The sequence below is a fragment of the Centroberyx gerrardi genome, chromosome 11, assembly GCF_048128805.1.
Source record: "Centroberyx gerrardi isolate f3 chromosome 11, fCenGer3.hap1.cur.20231027, whole genome shotgun sequence".
NCBI lineage: Eukaryota > Metazoa > Chordata > Actinopteri > Beryciformes > Berycidae > Centroberyx > Centroberyx gerrardi.
Window position 1 is genome coordinate 29,609,023 of NC_136007.1, and position 17,609 is coordinate 29,626,631.

At 41.2% G+C, this 17,609-nt stretch overlaps 1 protein-coding gene across 1 annotated transcript in view; it reads right to left on the reverse strand.

Moving 5' to 3' along the window:
• Positions 1-17,609, reverse strand: part of cadm1a (cell adhesion molecule 1a) — a 366,432-nt gene that overhangs the window by 35,674 nt on the left and 313,149 nt on the right. Inside the window, exons 7-8 of the mRNA XM_078286385.1 lie at positions 16,765-16,861; positions 9,883-10,055 (exon numbers count right to left, since the gene is read on the reverse strand). Coding sequence (XP_078142511.1) covers positions 9,883-10,055; positions 16,765-16,861 — 270 coding nt within the window. The remainder of the gene's footprint in view (positions 1-9,882; positions 10,056-16,764; positions 16,862-17,609) is intronic.

Here is a 17,609-nt window from a genome sequence, read left to right on the forward strand (position 1 = left end):
CAAGGTGGTATAAGAGGGTGAGGAAAGGTGGTGGAGGTGTGTATGGACAGAGATGAGAAAATGGTAAGGAGGTGTTTGGCAGCCAAATAGAGTGTGCAGTGTCAGTAGGCTGGACATCATGCAACTTTGTGTCTGCTCGGGTCTATCCATGCTGTGTTGTGAGAACGCTTGCAGCAGGAAGGTTAAACTTGTATAGGAAGCTGTCAAAATAAGTTGTACTTGTGTAGACGTGCGCGCTTGTAACTTGACTTGCAAACTGCAAGTGCAAAAATGTGTAACTAACGTGGGAACTCGAAAAGCAAAATGCACAATGATTAGCAAAAGGAAATACTGATTATAGCTCATGATAGTGCTTTACAACTTTATGGATTAGCGTTTGTGTTACAAGTTTGCAAGTCATGTTATAACCTCATGTGTCTTATAATACAAGCACTAACTTATTTTGGCAGTTTTTTAATCCCATAAACTTGGCCCCATGGGTGCTCTGCTTGCTTGCTTGCTGTTCCACTAGGACGACCCTTTGATGGTTGCTGGACACACTAACTATTAATCATATAAAGTCAACATATAAAGACTGTCCAGCGGCAGTCCACTCATAACCACTGATCAGTTAAACCAAAGCCAAACATGGATCTGGCCGATTGTGTTTTCCACTGACCAAGATGATGAGAAGTACAGTGTCTGTAAAAGTAGCTTTCCAGTAGATTTCCCCCATCCTGTCCTGATGGGGTTCCAATCACGATGACCGGGGGAACCCAAGCTATTGCAGACAGGAATACAATGTAATGGTGCTTTGGTACAACTGGAAAACACACCCAAGTGGAATTGCCAGTAGTGACAATGAAAAGTTTGAGAAATCCAATTCTGGACCTTAAAAAAACAAACAAAGTAAAGCCTTTCCCATCAGGGCACCAAAGCTTTGACGGACTTACTCGAGGAGATTAGGCTGTCCACATCAGTATGCTCCTTTAAGTCACTTAACAAAACTCCCTTCCATTTGTGTAATAACTATAGAGAGATGATTTTACCCCAAATGTTATCTTGTTTTTATTATTCTTGCTTTTAAATTCTGTTTTTTCTTTTGCTTTCTGCTTTCTGTTGTAATGATAATGATATCTTCCGGCATGTATTATTTATTTCGAAGCACTTTATTGTATTGTTTTTGAAAAGTGGTTGGCTCTATGCACATGGATCATTGAACAAGCAGCAGAGCATGGGTAGCCAGACGGATATTATCTAAAATTATCTATAATTGTCTTAAAACTCTTAAACTTAACTCCTAAAATTCAAGTGTTTTTTTTCCCCAGGGCTTCTTGACATACTGCCCCCTTGCTTTTCTGCCTTAACTGTAACAAGACACATTTATAGTAGATGTATTCCTGAATGTACAACAGTGAGTCTGAATGTTTCATGCAATGGTATTCTGACTGTGAAATTTGTAGTTATACATGTAAATTGAAAATGCTTCAACTCAATAAAAGATTTGAATTAAAGGGCTAATAAGAGTTATTCAGCTCTCTGCAATGTCTTCCCTAAGGGTACAGAGGTTGTTTATCGTATCTTCCCCGAGGGCAGAAATTGTTAATAGTTTATGCACGAATCCGTTCACAGTTGTTAGTTAAGAAAATAAGCTTTTTTAAGCACCTTATAAGAAGCGTATCAAGTAATTCAAATAGGAGGCGGAGAGGTCCGTGTAGCCCCTCAGAATTCTGCCTGAAGCAAATTTGCAAATGCAAATCAAGGGCTTCAGGTGCTCTGGATCAGTATTCAAACACTGCTGATGTGTGATACGTTTTTTTTAATCTATCAACAATTCCGTTCTTTTAAAGACAACCTTGACAATACAAAAGGCTGCACGGACCAATGTGCAGACAAAGACGGCAAGACGCGATCCATTGGGAAGTCAGCTGGCAGACACAGCTTGTGCTGATGAGTTTCACACATGCTTGGGAGCCGACAAACTCCAGCTCGGCAGTGGTGCCGCCTAATTGGTTTTATCCCGTCATGAACTGTGAGGGTCCAGCAGATGTTTGGGATCATCAGTGTCAATAGCTCATTAAAAACTTAGCAGTGATAAAAAAAGATTAAAGGAAACGGACTGGTGAGACTGGCTGAATGTTTACTACGTCTCCCTTTTTGTGGCTTGCTGGTAGAATGTATCAAAGCGCATTGGAGCTTATTGACTTTCAAATGTGACTGGGCTGAATGTGCTTTTCCTCCCACTGAGCCACCGGGCCTTGTTTACCGCCAGGGCTTATGAATCAGTGGGGTTTTTTTGTCTGAGCAAATGGAGCAGGGCCACGGGAAGCTCCGAGACTTTGCGAGATGCAAGCCGTTTCCTGCTGGAAGCGGCAAGTTAAGGAACTCGACGTGAACTCTGGATGAGAGGGATGACCTACATCCCCGCAGTGGCTGTAATCGTACCGCAGAATATGAAAACATGCTTCACGAAACTGGCTCCAGTGCAAAGTATCAGTTGATAAATGAGGAAAAACTATGCACTCTATATTGCATAGATAAACTAGCAATATGCTTGACTTTGAGTGGATGTGCTGAAGCTGTTTGAGATGTTCAGTTCAAACACAATCCAATGGAATGACAGACAATAGTTTTTTTTGTTAACTAGATGTATGGCTGAGCTGTGGATGCACTCATGAAATTATTCAAATGTCTCATCTACTCTACTTTTACAGGCTGGGCTTCCTCTACACTAGGGGTGTCTGCAGGATTTCCTTCCAACCAAACACTGCAGCAGGTGATTTCACTCATTAGTTCCTCCTCTCTGGTTGAAGATGTGATAACCAGTGAAATCACCTGGTGTAGTCCTTCGTTGGAACAAAAACCTGCATATTCTCGGCCCTGCATGCCACATGGTTTGACAACCCTGCCAATGCCAAAAATGGATAAGCCTTTTTTGAAGTTGAGAGAGTCAGGAAGAACGCACAAGGTCAGTGTTTGACCATAAACACACGAACACAGCACCTTTACAAAGCTGTCTGAATTTGAGCTGTGTGTTGTAAGAGGAAGAGCAGTGTGCTGCTTTAAAAAAAAAAATCTATTTGACATTTTCGAGACAAAGCAACCAACATCAGCATAACCAGAATGTCATTTTTCTACTTCATTCGTGTTGAAGAATTTGGGTCTGTTTAATCAAAGCTTGTCAACTACAAATTTTAGAGAAAATGTCAGGGGAAAAAAAGTCATAAAGTTTGAGTTTTTTTCCAATAAATGCGCTTGGGAAACAGTTGGTTTTAACATCGGTGAATGTGACTTTGGGTCAAAGAGTTAGGACAATCATCTGATGTTTTCAGAACCCATTGATTTTTATGTAAATATACACCTGTCTTACCAGCCTAAATCAAGAAGTGGGGCCGCAACAGAGAAGCGAGTCCCATCCCCGCTAACTGAGACACCGTAGAAACCGTCCAAATTAAATTTCCAGGGGGAAATCTTCTCTGCACACAGGAAGTGATGAATTGAAACTAAGAGGGAAATACAAAAGTGTCTCCGAAACAGCAGCGAGCGAGCACTCCGTCCAGAGAAAGCTGAACTCACCACCGATAGCTGAACCTCTTCACTACCACCAGACAAAAAAAAAAGAAGAAAAAAACAACAAAAAAACAGTAAGACTCTTTATTCTCCTAGCAAAAACATTTTAATTTCACAAACATTAACATCTTATTAACAATGGCATTAATGATTTTATTTTATTGCCGTTCACATAATCAAATGGCTGGGCTAGTTTGTGTAGCTAGCTAGCAATTTAAGTGAGGTGCTACGGCTTATGTTCTGCCCTACATTTCAGAATGAGCTACTTGTGAGGCTTCTATTTTATCAAAGAACCTTTAAACATTTGATTTTACAACACTTGTTAAAAATCTGATGATATATGGCTAAAATACGTTGTTAAATAGTATTTGACCCCGAGTTAGCGTTAGCCACTCGTGTTGACAATACCAGTAAAATGACCAAGATCTGGAAAATTAGAAGTCGGCATATTGGCAAGCAGGAAACAAAAACTATTGGACTTGGAGAGAGGAGAGAGAATAGCCCGTGGGCCCAAATATTCCACCCAGTATAAATCTAATAACTGTTAGACATGGAAAATGTCTGTTGTTAAACTCACCGCAGAACAGGAGTGAGGTAGTTGTGAAGTAAATATGATGCCATGTTCAGCTCTCCTCAGTGTTGTTGTGCCAGTAAGAATAGCAGTTTCCAGTTTAGTAGATCTGGCTTTAGAGGTCTGAACAGGTTTATGGAATACGCTAAGATCTAGCCTAAATAGTTGTTAATAAATTTAAAAATTGAATTTTTTTTGTTTAAAATGTGTAATGGAGGACACATGAATGCATAAGAACACATTGAGAAAGAAAGTAGACTAGGGTGGGCTACTCTAAAACACTCTGAACTGTAACTTGAGAAGAGTCATCTTAGTTAACCTGAACAAACTGTTAGCAAGCTAACTAGCCAACAAGCTAATTTAGGCTACGTTATGTTAGCTATTGTGCAAACTAGATGTGATAACAAGACCGTGATAGCTGACCAGATATTATGATTAGCTAACTAACAAGCTGACATCATCTGAACACAAAATTGATGAGCTGTATCAATGATGAAGTGATCAATTCTGTACAGTGAAATACAGCACAGAGATTAAGCCATTATATTACATATCAGCTGTTGTTGCCATGACCTCCAACATGAGCAACATTACATCACCCTAAGCCCTCTATAGACTTGCTTTTACCCTCTTTTCTTATCATTTTATCTTGTGTGCCTTCTTGTTTTTACTTGTTTTAAATCATGAGTTATGAGCGTGATGTTTGCTTTCATTTGATTGTTAATGTGAACACAGAGTTTGGAGGTGACTGACTCTATTCAAAAGCTAATGAACAACCACAGGGACACTAATCAGCAGCTAGTGTAAGAGTTAATTTAAGACGCTGGGTTCCCCTACTGGTGCAGCCACAGCATCAAATTAATAATTTACAGATCACTGATGTGACTTACAGTACGACTTAATAAACTGCAAACCTGCATGTGGACAACTCTGGTTAGGGAAGCTTGCAAGGGTGGAAGCAATAAAGTACATTGCTCTTGTTACTGTAATTGAGTAGCTTTTGAATACTGGTACTTTTTGAAATCAGTATTTTTAGGCTATTTTTACTTGAGTATGTTTTGACTTAAAAAGTAACTCCACACTAACACAGTTTTTTTGAGTTGTAAACTGGTATTTAGTACTGTGGATTTATGAAATACAACAGCAGTCATATTGTCAACATGTGAGCACTAATATGCCGCTGCCGTATTGACAATTGTCCTAAGATACGTCATTTGGTAAAAAAAAAATGTTACCTCCCCACATGCCCACGAACACTCCACCCCGTTCCTCTTCTTCAGCAACCCGGACCAACCCCCAAACCCCCCTCCTCTGCATCGCTCCTCACCCCCAGTGTCTGCAGACTGAGTGCAGAAATACTCTTTAAGCATTATAATACAAATTTTGCAGGCTCTCCAACCGAGCATCGCATCAGAAACTGCCCAATTTATGAGTGATGAGTGAGGGAAAGAAGATAAGGAGAAGTCAGTGAATGTCATCAGATCCAAATTACCCCCCCAGCCCTCACCCATGAAAAGAGGGATGGTCTGTACAGTATTGCTGTACTAAACAGAACCTAGTTTGAACTCTAACCTCTTGTCTATTTTGCATTGCATGGAATAGATCATATCTAAAAATAATGTTTTTTTAAGTAATTGAGTAACTTCACTCTGCATACATTTTAAACTAGTAGCTAAACTAGAGTGCCAGTACTGGAACGCAGCATAAAAGTTATGGCTAAAAAATGAAAATCGTCTAATGGCGGAAATCCCAGATCCGGATCACTACCAAAATGTAATAAGCTGATCCTTGGGCCAAGGGCTATCTGTCCACCAGATATAATCTAAATCTATCCTTAACTTTTTGAAATTTCTTACTAAGATACAGACAAACAGACGGACAGAGGTGAAAACATAACCTCCTTCCAACTTTGTTGGCAGAGATAATGAGCTACTTTTTAAACTTTTTCTTATAGCATTTTTACACTCGCAATTTCAAGACACCATTTCAGCAAAGTAACAGCAATTGCTGCTTGAGTGGGATATTTTGGTGCTCTCTGCACCCCTGGAAGCTTGTTGGATGCCATTTCCTGAGCCAACAGCAGCTTGTGGAGAAAAGGGGAGGAAGTGTAAAGCAGGCAGGAAGAAGAATGAGAGCAACAGGGTCACTAAACAAGCTAGCACTGTGCAATAAAAGCCAGCGCTGGTGAAGGAGCAGGGAGAAGGAAAAGGCCTCCTTTATTGGGTAAGCGGCAGTCTGTAAACAACCTAAACTCCTCAGTGCTAGATCTCACTTGACTGCGAAAGGAAAACCCTGATGGTTTTTCCTTTTCTTCCCCTGTGAAGTGGGAGCGGCAGTGAGAGTTAGAGTAGTATAGACTGCATTCTTTTCGCTGTTAACATTGTTAGTGTCAGCCAGCCTCCTGGTGCTCTCCATCACTTAGGGTCACAATACTCGGGAATCAGATGTATTAGAGGAGATGTTGGCCACGGCTACATTTGTTCTGGCTGTCAGGTGAGGGGTGGGTTGGGGGCGAGGGTGCCATGCAGACTTTATCATAAGGATACATGGCCCTAATGTACTGTCTGGGACCCGATGTTGAAATTTTGGCTGGGTTTCCAATGGAAATATGATAAAATAAATCTTAAAAATAAAGCATGTGAGAAAACATAAGGAAAAAACAAACTTTTACTTTTTCGTGAAAGCTTTTAGTGCCTTTTTGGTACATTAAATCTAAAATATGATACATTTTTAATGGTTAGCGGAAGGCATTTCGTAATGGCTCAGACCTCTTTGCCATTATGATGCATGTTATTTAGTGCGTGCGTGTGTGTGCGAGACTGTGTTTTCGACAATTTGGAGGAGAATAAGCACCGCTGTGGGTGTGATACATGCAGATGCCCCTGCTGCTTGTCTTTCTAACTTGGGAGTTTGCGCGTGCGCGTGTGTGTACGCGCTCTCCTAACAGCTTCCGTTCAGGTGAATGGCTGACTGTGTGTGTGTGTGTGTGGGGAGGTGGGGCAGGGTGGGCTGGGGGGGGCGGTGTACAGACTGGAACATCATGCGAGAATCAGCTTCTGATGGCTCAGCCCCAACATCCTGTCTTCCCATTAGCAAGGCGAAGGTGAATTACAGTAGACATTAGTAGTGTGGGGGCCATGGACACATCAAAGTCATCAAAAAGACTAGCTCTAAAAGGGACAGAGGCCTTCTGTGTTTTTAATGGTAGGTGGTATTTTGGTGCAGGGCTTTTAGTTGCCCACGTGTTGCATTACCGTGTTTATCTTTGTGTTGTTCTCACTGTGGGGTGGATGAGTGGGTGGATAAGAGAGGGGGCGACTTGCAGCCCTCCCCGTGGGGTTTTGTTGTTGAGGCTGGGGAGAGAGATGTACAAAAAGCCTGGTACAATTACCGGCGCATTTACACCTCAGGGGAAGTTGAGCTTCTTTGGATCGCGTGGCCATAAGCAACAAGATGGCCGGGGGAAAGATGGCTGCTGTTCGTATGGATGGTTGTAAGTGTGTGTTGTGTGTGCCACGGTTGATCCGCTCACAAACACACTTGCGCAAACCCCCCCCCCCCCCCACACACACACACACACACACACACACACAGACACTGAAAGTGCTATGTCAGTATAGACTCCTAACAGCTGTGACAAAGCAGGTGGCAATAGGCTGTTTCCTGGTCTTTGATGGAGCCTCTGTTATTTTACTGCACTCATCATTAGCACAGCATCTCACTCTGCTGTAAATAACATCCATTCAGCTGGCGTCCGTCAGGCATCGGGCATCCCCCCCCCACATAAAAATGAGGCCTTTTCACTCTGCTAATTCCCTCTGACAATAGCGGCCAAATAATTTCTCTGCGGGCTCAGGAGCTACCAAAAGTGATAGTGAAGTAATTTTGGCCAGGGAAAATGAGCACATTAGAGCGTAATACCCTGCTTAGGGAGAAAATGTTATTGGTATCAACAGTATAAAAGCGTGCTGAGATAATGCTATGGGGATGAAAGGGATTACAGTGAGAGAGGAGGATGGCTCGATCAACACAAAGCCATGAAAAGACAGAGAAAGAGATGTGGCAGCATATAGATGGAAACAGGTTAAAGCAATACACCAAATTTATGGGAAATTGGCCTGTTGGTCAACTTAGCCGTTAAGTGATAAGAACATAGACACCAAAATCATCCATGTGTCTCTGGTAGATTGATGCTAACACTTCAGCACACACCGTTTGAGTGATAGCATGCTAACACTTTAGCATACACTATGTCAAGTAGGCCACTAGCATTAGCCAAAGTAAGAAGACTGACTTTTCAATGATAAAAAGCTGTTTTTTATTATATGGCTCTGTTGCTCCATGCTAACACTTAACCATTAGCAGTTAGTGTACTTAAGTGTACACTAAAGCGTACACTAAATGTGATTTTATAGCAGCTCTAAAGCGAAATGGTAAGTAATCCTCAATGATATGCAGCTAAGTTTGGCAGAATTGTTTAGGAGATAGGTACATTTACACAAAATATAGCATCAAAATCACTGCTCACCTAAAGTAGTTCCAAAAATAAACCCGGCTACATTGGCTGTAATGAGTTGATATTTAATTTTTAAAATTTCTAAATCCATAGGACATAAAAATAAAACCCGTAACAACCTTTTTATTAGTAAAAGGTCAGTTTTCTTACTTTGGATAATGCTAGTGGCATCACTCAACATAGTGTATGCTAAAGTGTTAGCATGGAGAACCAGAGCCAACAATCTACCGGAGATACATGGATGATTTGGTGTTTATGTTCATAGTACAATCTCCCCAAAACTTGGTGTATTTGTTTAAAGTGGCAATAAGCGATTTTTCTGACCACTAGAGGGGACACAAACTGCAAAACATTTGTAAATAACACACAGCAAAGCCACTGCACTACGGAGGCCTACGAAGGACAAATGGAAGTATAAATGCTACTAGCTAAGCTAAACGTACCTGTGGAGAAGTGTCACCGGTTAGCAGTCTCGCTTTGCCAGAACTTTCTCCCGCTGAAGGTTACATGTCCACAATGACAAGTGAAGAGGTAGGTAGCAAGTTTACTAGTTTAACAAGCTTGCTCGCTTGCTTCATTGTTTCCGCCATTACCAGATTTTTTTTCAGGAATGGGAGGGGGAGAGGGAGGAGACGAGCTAGTTTTAAAGTAGTGGAGGAGCTCCGGAGCAGAATTTGACAGCGAGCTTTAGAAAAAATGTGAAACAGCAACACAGCTGGCTGCTGTGTGGATATTGCTTTGTATCATAATGTCTCAATGAAATCTCCACATAGCACACAGTAGGGTTGGTTATAAGGTCTGATATCGCTTATTGCAGGTTTAAGAGAGACATGGTGTTAAATACACTGACTGTACAGTATATTAGGACATCTTGGCCTTTCTATGAAATCAACCATGTGGATTCAGGTGAAAGCTATGATCCTTCATTGATTGATATTAACTCCACTTCATCATGAATGGGAGATGTAGATGAGGGGGTGGAGACAGGTTAAAGAAGGGTTTTTAAACCTTAGGGCAACTGAGACATGGATTGTGTAAAAGGAAGTGCAACTCAATATTAGGAAGGCGGCCCTAATTTTCTTTTTTTCAGTACAATGCCCGATATAGAAAAGCATGAATGAGGGCAAAGTAACAGTGGAGGCTGGTAGTAAAAGCAGAATGGGAAAGAAAGAAAAGCTGATATAGAGGTACAGACAGAAAGAAAGAGAGAGAGAGGCGCTGGAGGGTGAGTGTTAGCCTGGCGTACCATAGACGTAGAGGATGTAGTCGTCGTAGGACTCGCCCACTGAGTTGGAGGCCACACAGCGGTAGGTCCCGTTGTAGGACTTGTTGAGGTTTTCGATGTACAGGTCACCGCCAGTGATGACGGCATGGGATGGCACGTCGTCGTCCACCTTCACCCAGTTCACCCGCTGTGGCCTGAAAGGACAGCGGTACTGGTCAGATCCCAGGGATAACAAAGTCTCTCAAACAATGACAGTGGAGGAGAAAGTGATATATACTGTGATCTGTGGTTAGACTAGCTGAAATTTGCCTTTTATTAAGAATTGCAGTTATTACCATTACTGTAAAACTTCCAATAAAGACCATGTCTCTTAAGGCAGTTTATAGTACAGCGATTTATGATTGTCACCACCGGCGATGATTATATTCTATCGTCGGTCGCAATAACATGTTGTTTATACTTCCAGCGACAGGCGATCTGTCATCATTGTGATGGTCGTTGCGCCCATCGCTGAGATTTAAATTGGACTGAACTTTGACCCCATCGCTGGCTCAGTTGTCATGACAACATTATGGAATTCTCTTATCCTAACGTCGATTAATTCTCTGAGCTCAAATTAAACAGTAATCAACAGCTCTGGAAGACCGTACTTTTATAATAGACTGTAGAATAAAACGTACACTGAGCAGACAATTTATGCTATTTATCTAGACCTGGATAAAGAAAATAGATTTACTTGAATGAAACTTCTTATTTAAAAAGAAAGAGTGAAAAATAACATTGCAAAAGCAGTTACATAACATGTTATTAGGCTATTCTGCAGACTGGTTTACAAACTGTATTATTATTATTTTCCTTTCAAATGGTTAAATTTTCAATTAGTACAATTTAAAAAATACATATTTCGTTACATGGCGTTATTAAAAGCAGACTGCAGCAGCTGGTTGACGCGCGGTGGAGGCTTGTAGGCTCCGACTCGCTTTCAGAACGGACACAACAATAAACTTCACAAACTGGGAATATTTGCATTACTTTGAACTGATGGAAGAAAAGGGTAAGAACATTATTGTTACCTGTACATCTGAGAACTGAAAGCACTTGCCAACGTGTTGTGAGCGCTATCCGCTGTTTATTTTTTAGACCAGACATGATTAATCAAGGCTGCCTCTTCATCATACTAGTTTACCATAAAGATGATCAGACCCCGAATAAATGAAAGCTGCTTGTTAAGTAGATAACAGATAAGTAGATAACAGCAGTGTACTCGGTGATGATTTCTATAGCCTACTAGTGAGAACATCACCAGAAGACATAAAGGTTGTGAAGTTTTTAAGCGGGTAACTTGAAAGCACTCGACTGAGTTACTTTTAATAAAGACTAACTTAGTAAAGTAACTAGTTGCTATTTAGAACTATAGTAATAAAGTAAAGTAACTAGATGAGAGCAAATGACTGAACCTCTGCGATGCGTTCTATAATCACTCTAGTGTTTATAGTTTTTATGAGCAACAGCATCCAAAATCAAAGTTGAGCGATGATGGAATGTTGATGACTTTGTAGCGATGTCCATCGGGCGATCATAAATCACTGTACTATAAACTGCCCTTAATAGTGGCCAATAACAACAGCCAGGAAGCATCGTGTGTATGTGTAAAAGGCCAGTCCCCAATAATTGCAAGGAAAAAGTAGTAGTATATAGTAGTAGTACATCAGTTGGCTATTCATTCATTCATTTTAGGCTATACCCCTAAAAAGCCAATTGCATAATTTTGAACAGCACAATTCTTTACAGCTTATGAGTAAGGCCGCGGCCACACTGATCCGTCAGAAAACGGACAGAATTACTAACGGATAAAAAAAAAACGCCTCTGATTTGCGGTGACGAATCTGTCCGTCCAGAAAAAGTTCAACTGGGTTGAACTTTCTGTTCGTCAAAACGGACAGAAATCTGACGGAGATGGATGCGTCATCAGCGCTGCCCGGACAACGGACAGCTCTCATTGAAAATGAATTGAAATGAACGGAGACGGACAGACACAACGGATCAGTGTGGCTGCAGCCTAAACCGTACTGTAGACCTGCCAAAAGCCTAATAATAATAATCGAATAATAGCCTGATGCTCTGTTTTGTTGAGGAAAATAAATTATTGGAAGTTTTATTATTATTCTGGATTTCAATGGAGACTTTTAGTGTGCCATGGTCTAAATGCCAGTTTACAGTTCTTCCACTTAGACAATATAATGTGTGTACATTTCCACGTAAAATAATCCGAACTAAAAACTTGCCGAATTCGTCAAACTTTCGAAAGCATCTGTTTTCAGTCATGTTCTCATGCGTATGTTAATGAATCCCAATAACTTGTAAATGGGAAACGCGTTCATGGGACCTTAATTATCATTAATTAACATAATGGTACCACCTCATGAATGCCATATTAGGCAAAGGAGAGCACCCGCAAACATAATCTTCCGGGGCAAAATGGCATGGAAGAAAGCGAGGAGCAATGGGATTATGGCCTCCACAAAAAGCGGACATATGGAAAGAGCTCATGGATCAGGGATCAGCACATTGGTGCCACCATTGGGGATGCGTCGGTCTCTTGCATTGTCCCAGATGGGGACGGTGACATCACACCCAGCGCTGAAACTATTCACCGGCTGACGGGCTCGAGGGAATAGACCTTGTCAGACTGTGGGTTGACCGGTAGGCAAACGTCTCTCCTCCCGCTTCTCACTTCCCTCTGAGTCTACATCATTTGGGACTTTGAAAACATGCTCTAAGTCAGGTGTCAATCGGACGTAAGAACAAATCGGAGCTACTAAAAGTTTGATGAATACTCAAACGTGTGTAAATTTCCCTCTACTAACATGCAAAGCACAAATTTGTTCTGCTCACGTTTCATATATGAGACCCATTTAATACCAGTAAAAAAATCTGTCTTGGACTCCAAAAGCTTACATCGGTCGAGCGCCATGGTGACACAACTAACAATGACTAAGCTGACAGCTTGCCAATAAACTGTGTCTTAGTCATGATTATAATTTTTGGTCTATATAACCTTCATCAGAATACCCAACAAACATTGGGTCAAAACCCCTGGGGTAAAATGTTATCAAATGGGGGTCTGTGGCCCTAATTCATGACTCTTCGGGGGGGCTGTGACATGAAAACCTTTGAAATCCCCTGGACTACATTACTGTTCTCAAATTCATGAATTTGGTTCTCCAAATTGTTGTTTACATTACATTACAGTATTTGGCCTACCTCTAAAGAAACATATAAACAATGCTTATTTTCCTAGCTTTTTAGCCACAAGCAAAAGGTGTCTCACTGTTTACAAGTGCAAAAGCTAAAAAAAAAGAGATAGGGCATAAAAACAACATGTATTAAACTGGCTTTCTGGGTTTCCTTTGGGATGATGCTGTAGAGCTAATAGCAATAATAACTGCCTAGCAGCGTTTTCTCCAAATTGCAGGAGTTTATACTGAGGTGTGTTGCTGTGTAGGTGGGTGCCTACCCATCGACTGTCTTTGTTCCCTTTTCTACCTTGACGGAGGTTTATAGCAGGGTGACAGATTCCATTTTTATGACAATGAGCTTGGAGAGCCAAGAGCCGCCGAGGGTGAAGAGAGAAGAAAAAGACAAAACACCTCTATTTTGCTGCTGCAACTTTCAATGGCCACCGCCAGCCACTGTTATTTCCCCTGAGCGTGCGCCGATGGTCTCTCTTGTTGCATTTTGTGTCGCTGTTTTAACTTGTTTCCCTCCATTTGAAAAGATTTGGCGGGGAGGGAGTGAGTAAATGGGAGAGGGGAAAAAAAGATGAGAAGAAAAATCCAAGAACAAAAAAAAACAAAAAACGAAATAGCAGTTTGAGCTCAATAGCAAAACAAACAAACAAACCGCATCTACGTTTAATGGCTGCGGTGGGCAGCTTGAGAGAATTCCATGTCTATTCCAAGTCTTCTGCAGATGAAATAAAATGTTAAATATATATATAAATATATACACACACACACACACACAGAGAGAGGAAAAGCCTTTTCCTGAGATGGAGTGAGAGAAATGACCTAGAAAAAAAGTGGTTTATTTAGGCGGATGGGATGTGGTGAGAAGGGTAGAGTGAAGCCGGAGAAGGAAGACAGACAGATAGACGAAGGAGGAAAGACGAGGCTGCAAGGAGAGAGGAAGGGCAGGCGTCTAGAATACAAATGGCTGCCTGCAGCCGGGGCCCCCTGTGCTATCTGCTGGTAATGACTGCACAACTCTCAGCAGCTCTAATGAAAATGACTTCCAATTCCCTGCTCACTGTATTGATTGTGTTTTCATCTTTATAAAATGAATACGGGGAGTGAGCTTGTCTCTATGCCAAGTATAGAATGGCAGGGGGCTGGGAGGAGAGAGGCTGTCTGAAGTACTGAAGTAGTGTTTGGCTGTGTGTGTTTGTGTGTGTGTGTGTGTATGTGTGTGTGCGCGTGTGTTATTGTACTTCTATCCTTGTGAGAATCCGTTTGAGTTTTAGACCTTTGGAGTGAGAACATCTTTTGCGAACTGAGGACATTTTGGCTGATCCTCTCTTCTACAAGGGGCTAGTTTAGGATCGGGATCTGGGTTTAGAGTTAAGATTAGAATTAGGATTTGGTTCAGGTTCAGGTTCAGGTTCACACTCAGGTTCAGGTATGGGTTCAGGTAAGGGTTACGGTGAAGTTAAGAGATTTATTCCACACTTTTAGTGCTGAAAAATGCACTGGCCCAAGTTGCTCTACATATTACTCTCTAGGTACTGCAAAGGCCAAACAATAAAAGAGGAATCTAACAAGTGTGCCAAAATAAGAAACGCTCTCCTATAACCAGCCTATGAGCAGTAAGTAATATGAAGATGTTATGGCTGTTCATGTCATGTCAGATTTACCATAACAGCAACCTGTTGACTGTAAAAAGCCTTTCACGTCGACCTCCTAGTGGTAATAAGGCAACAGTAAACATCAGCAGTAAATGTCTTCCCCATGAATGATGATGCCTCCGTCTGGGCCAATCAGGAACAAATATGTCACCATGTTTTAAGCTTTAGTAGTTGTAGTTCCACCTTGTAATTTTGAACGCTGAAATGCAGTGGTGAGATGCATCATTTCCCCAAATTTTGTCAAAATTGGATCAGTGGTGTCTAAGATATTGCGTGTGACACATAGAAGAGCGAGAACGCACGAGAACGATGTGAGAACGCAGTGGTGAGATGCACCATTCCCCCAAGTTACGGCAAAATCCAACAAGTAAATAAACAAACATTGTAGTGCCCCCCATAGGCCAATCAGTGCAATTTTAAAAATGCCAGAATGGAGCAATGAGACACATCATTCCCTTAAGTTTCGTGAAAATCCGGTCATCCAATCAGATATTGTGCATGACGGACGGACGGACGGACAGACTGGGCCGACCCATAGTCCCTCCCCCAACTTCATTGTGGGGGACAACTACAAGTAGGATAAGTGGGATTTTTTGTGGGCTCCGATATGATGATGACCAGTTATATTCACAGTAATACAATCAACTCTACTTAAGAAACGTGAGTCATAAGATCAGATAAGATCAGATAAGATCACATAAGATCAGATAAGATCAGATGAGATGAGATGGGATGAGATGAGCACTTTATTGATCCCTTTGGGGAAATTCATGTCTGCTGCAGTTCGTTTATGGTTGATTTGTGGCGTTGTGGCATAAGAATGGGGTTTCCTATCCTCCCATGTTCCTAAAATTGTTAACAGGATTAGGTTAAGGTTAGGCATGTATTACAGTTAAGATTAGGATTATGGGTTAGGGAATGAATCTAGTCAGTGGAAGGTCCTCACAAGTATAGTAAGGCAAATGTGTGTGTTGAGGCAAATGTTTATCACCCCGCGTATAGCACAATTCAGTATGAATGGACAAATTATCGCACATGACTGTGTTTTTGTTCCGACTTGACACGTATTGATACTCTCCACTAGACCTTTAATTAACGCTTCTCAGAGATGTACGCTCCGCACCGGATTGCATTGCTGATGAGATAATGATCACGTACAGTGTGTCGCTGCCTTTGCCTCGCTGTGACGACATCATATTTCCGAGTCGTCGCTTTGCTCCTGGAGTTTCGGGCAGACGCTTCCTTCTTAAGACTGTACTCCCCGCGACGCATTAACATCCCATAAGCTGCAAACTGCATGGCTGCCTTAGAATGCAAATGACTGTGTGTAACAAAAGAGAGGCCATCTGGAAGGTGTATAGTTTCTCAATGCAAAGCTACAGGCCTCGTCACTTCTGTACATATGTATACAGGCCCCCTTTAGACCCTGTATACAGTACATGCTGTAATCTTTCACGTTGTCTTTTCTCATAGTCATATTCCTCTCATTGTTATGTATTACATAGTGATATCATTTTTACAGTCTCCACCTTTTGTGTTTTGTCTCTGTGCTTTTTGGCTTTTTGGCATTTTCGTTGCTTTTCATTCATACATTTTCTATTTAATACGAGTACTAGAATTGTCAGTTGAATATGTTTATATAACCCTTATTTACTCTATCCTTATTTATAATCTATTCTCCTTTGATGTGTCCTATTACTACTGCTGCAACATCCCAATTTCACCATAGCAATCACTAAAGTCTAATCGAATTGGATCTAATACAATCTAATCTAACAGTGAAGGTACTCTCCTATGGAGTAAAATGTATGAAAAACAGTTTTATACTCTTTTAACATAACATATTCACTCGCACGCATTAGTAATGCTGTCAAGGTATGTGCGTGCATACATGAGTACGCAGGTGTGAGCAAGTGATTCTTGCTTTCCCTCCCTATGGCACATATTTAATTGGTGTGTGTGTGTATGTGTGTGTGTGTGTGTGTGTGTGTGTGTCGTACTGGGGTTTGCCTTTGGCCTCGCATGTCAGTTCCAGGTTCTCTCCTTCCCTGGTCAGACCCTGAGGAAACTCCACCACGATCTTTACCTCCGGTTTGTCTGTAAGGACGAGAGGGAGAGAGAGAGAGAGGGAGAGAGAGAGAGAGAGAGAGAGAGAGAGAGAGTCAATATGATTGGCAAGTCATTATCTGGTCTTCATTCTAATGCAGTCTGCATGGATTCTTGTTTGGTGATACTTATTAGTGTAAACATACATACATAAATATGAAGGTAGAGATTTTACATTTTGAGATCTTTGGACCTTTTCATGAAATTCAACTGCAGCAACCAAATTGTAAATGAGTAGTAGAAACTTTGAGTATGGCAGGTAAGGATTTTGGGCCAAGGTGAGAAAAATATTTTAAGCACAGCAATCTTTTTTTTTATTTTTTTTTACAAGTTACAAATTATTTTCTCCTTTGACTTTCAGCTTTCATCCGTCCTTGAATTTTTCTCACACACAGAAAACACAGTACATTGGTTACAATAACCACAAGAAAAATCCTGACAGGACTGATTGACAAGAACAGTAAATGCAACAACAACAACAACAACAACAACCTGAGCTTGACCTGGGATGCCCCCATAGTGTTGGGAGCGCCAGAACAGATCAGAATGTATTTGAAAATAGTCATGCCAACACATTGCCTTATAATTCATTCATGTTGCTGGGAGGTATGCCTTGGAAAACAATTTTACTTTGATTTGATGTTATATGATTGATATGATTTTTTACTTGTTCTGGGTGGAGTGGATTTAATATTAGCCAAATCCGCAACTGAATTTGTGATTCATTCAATTTCCCTCA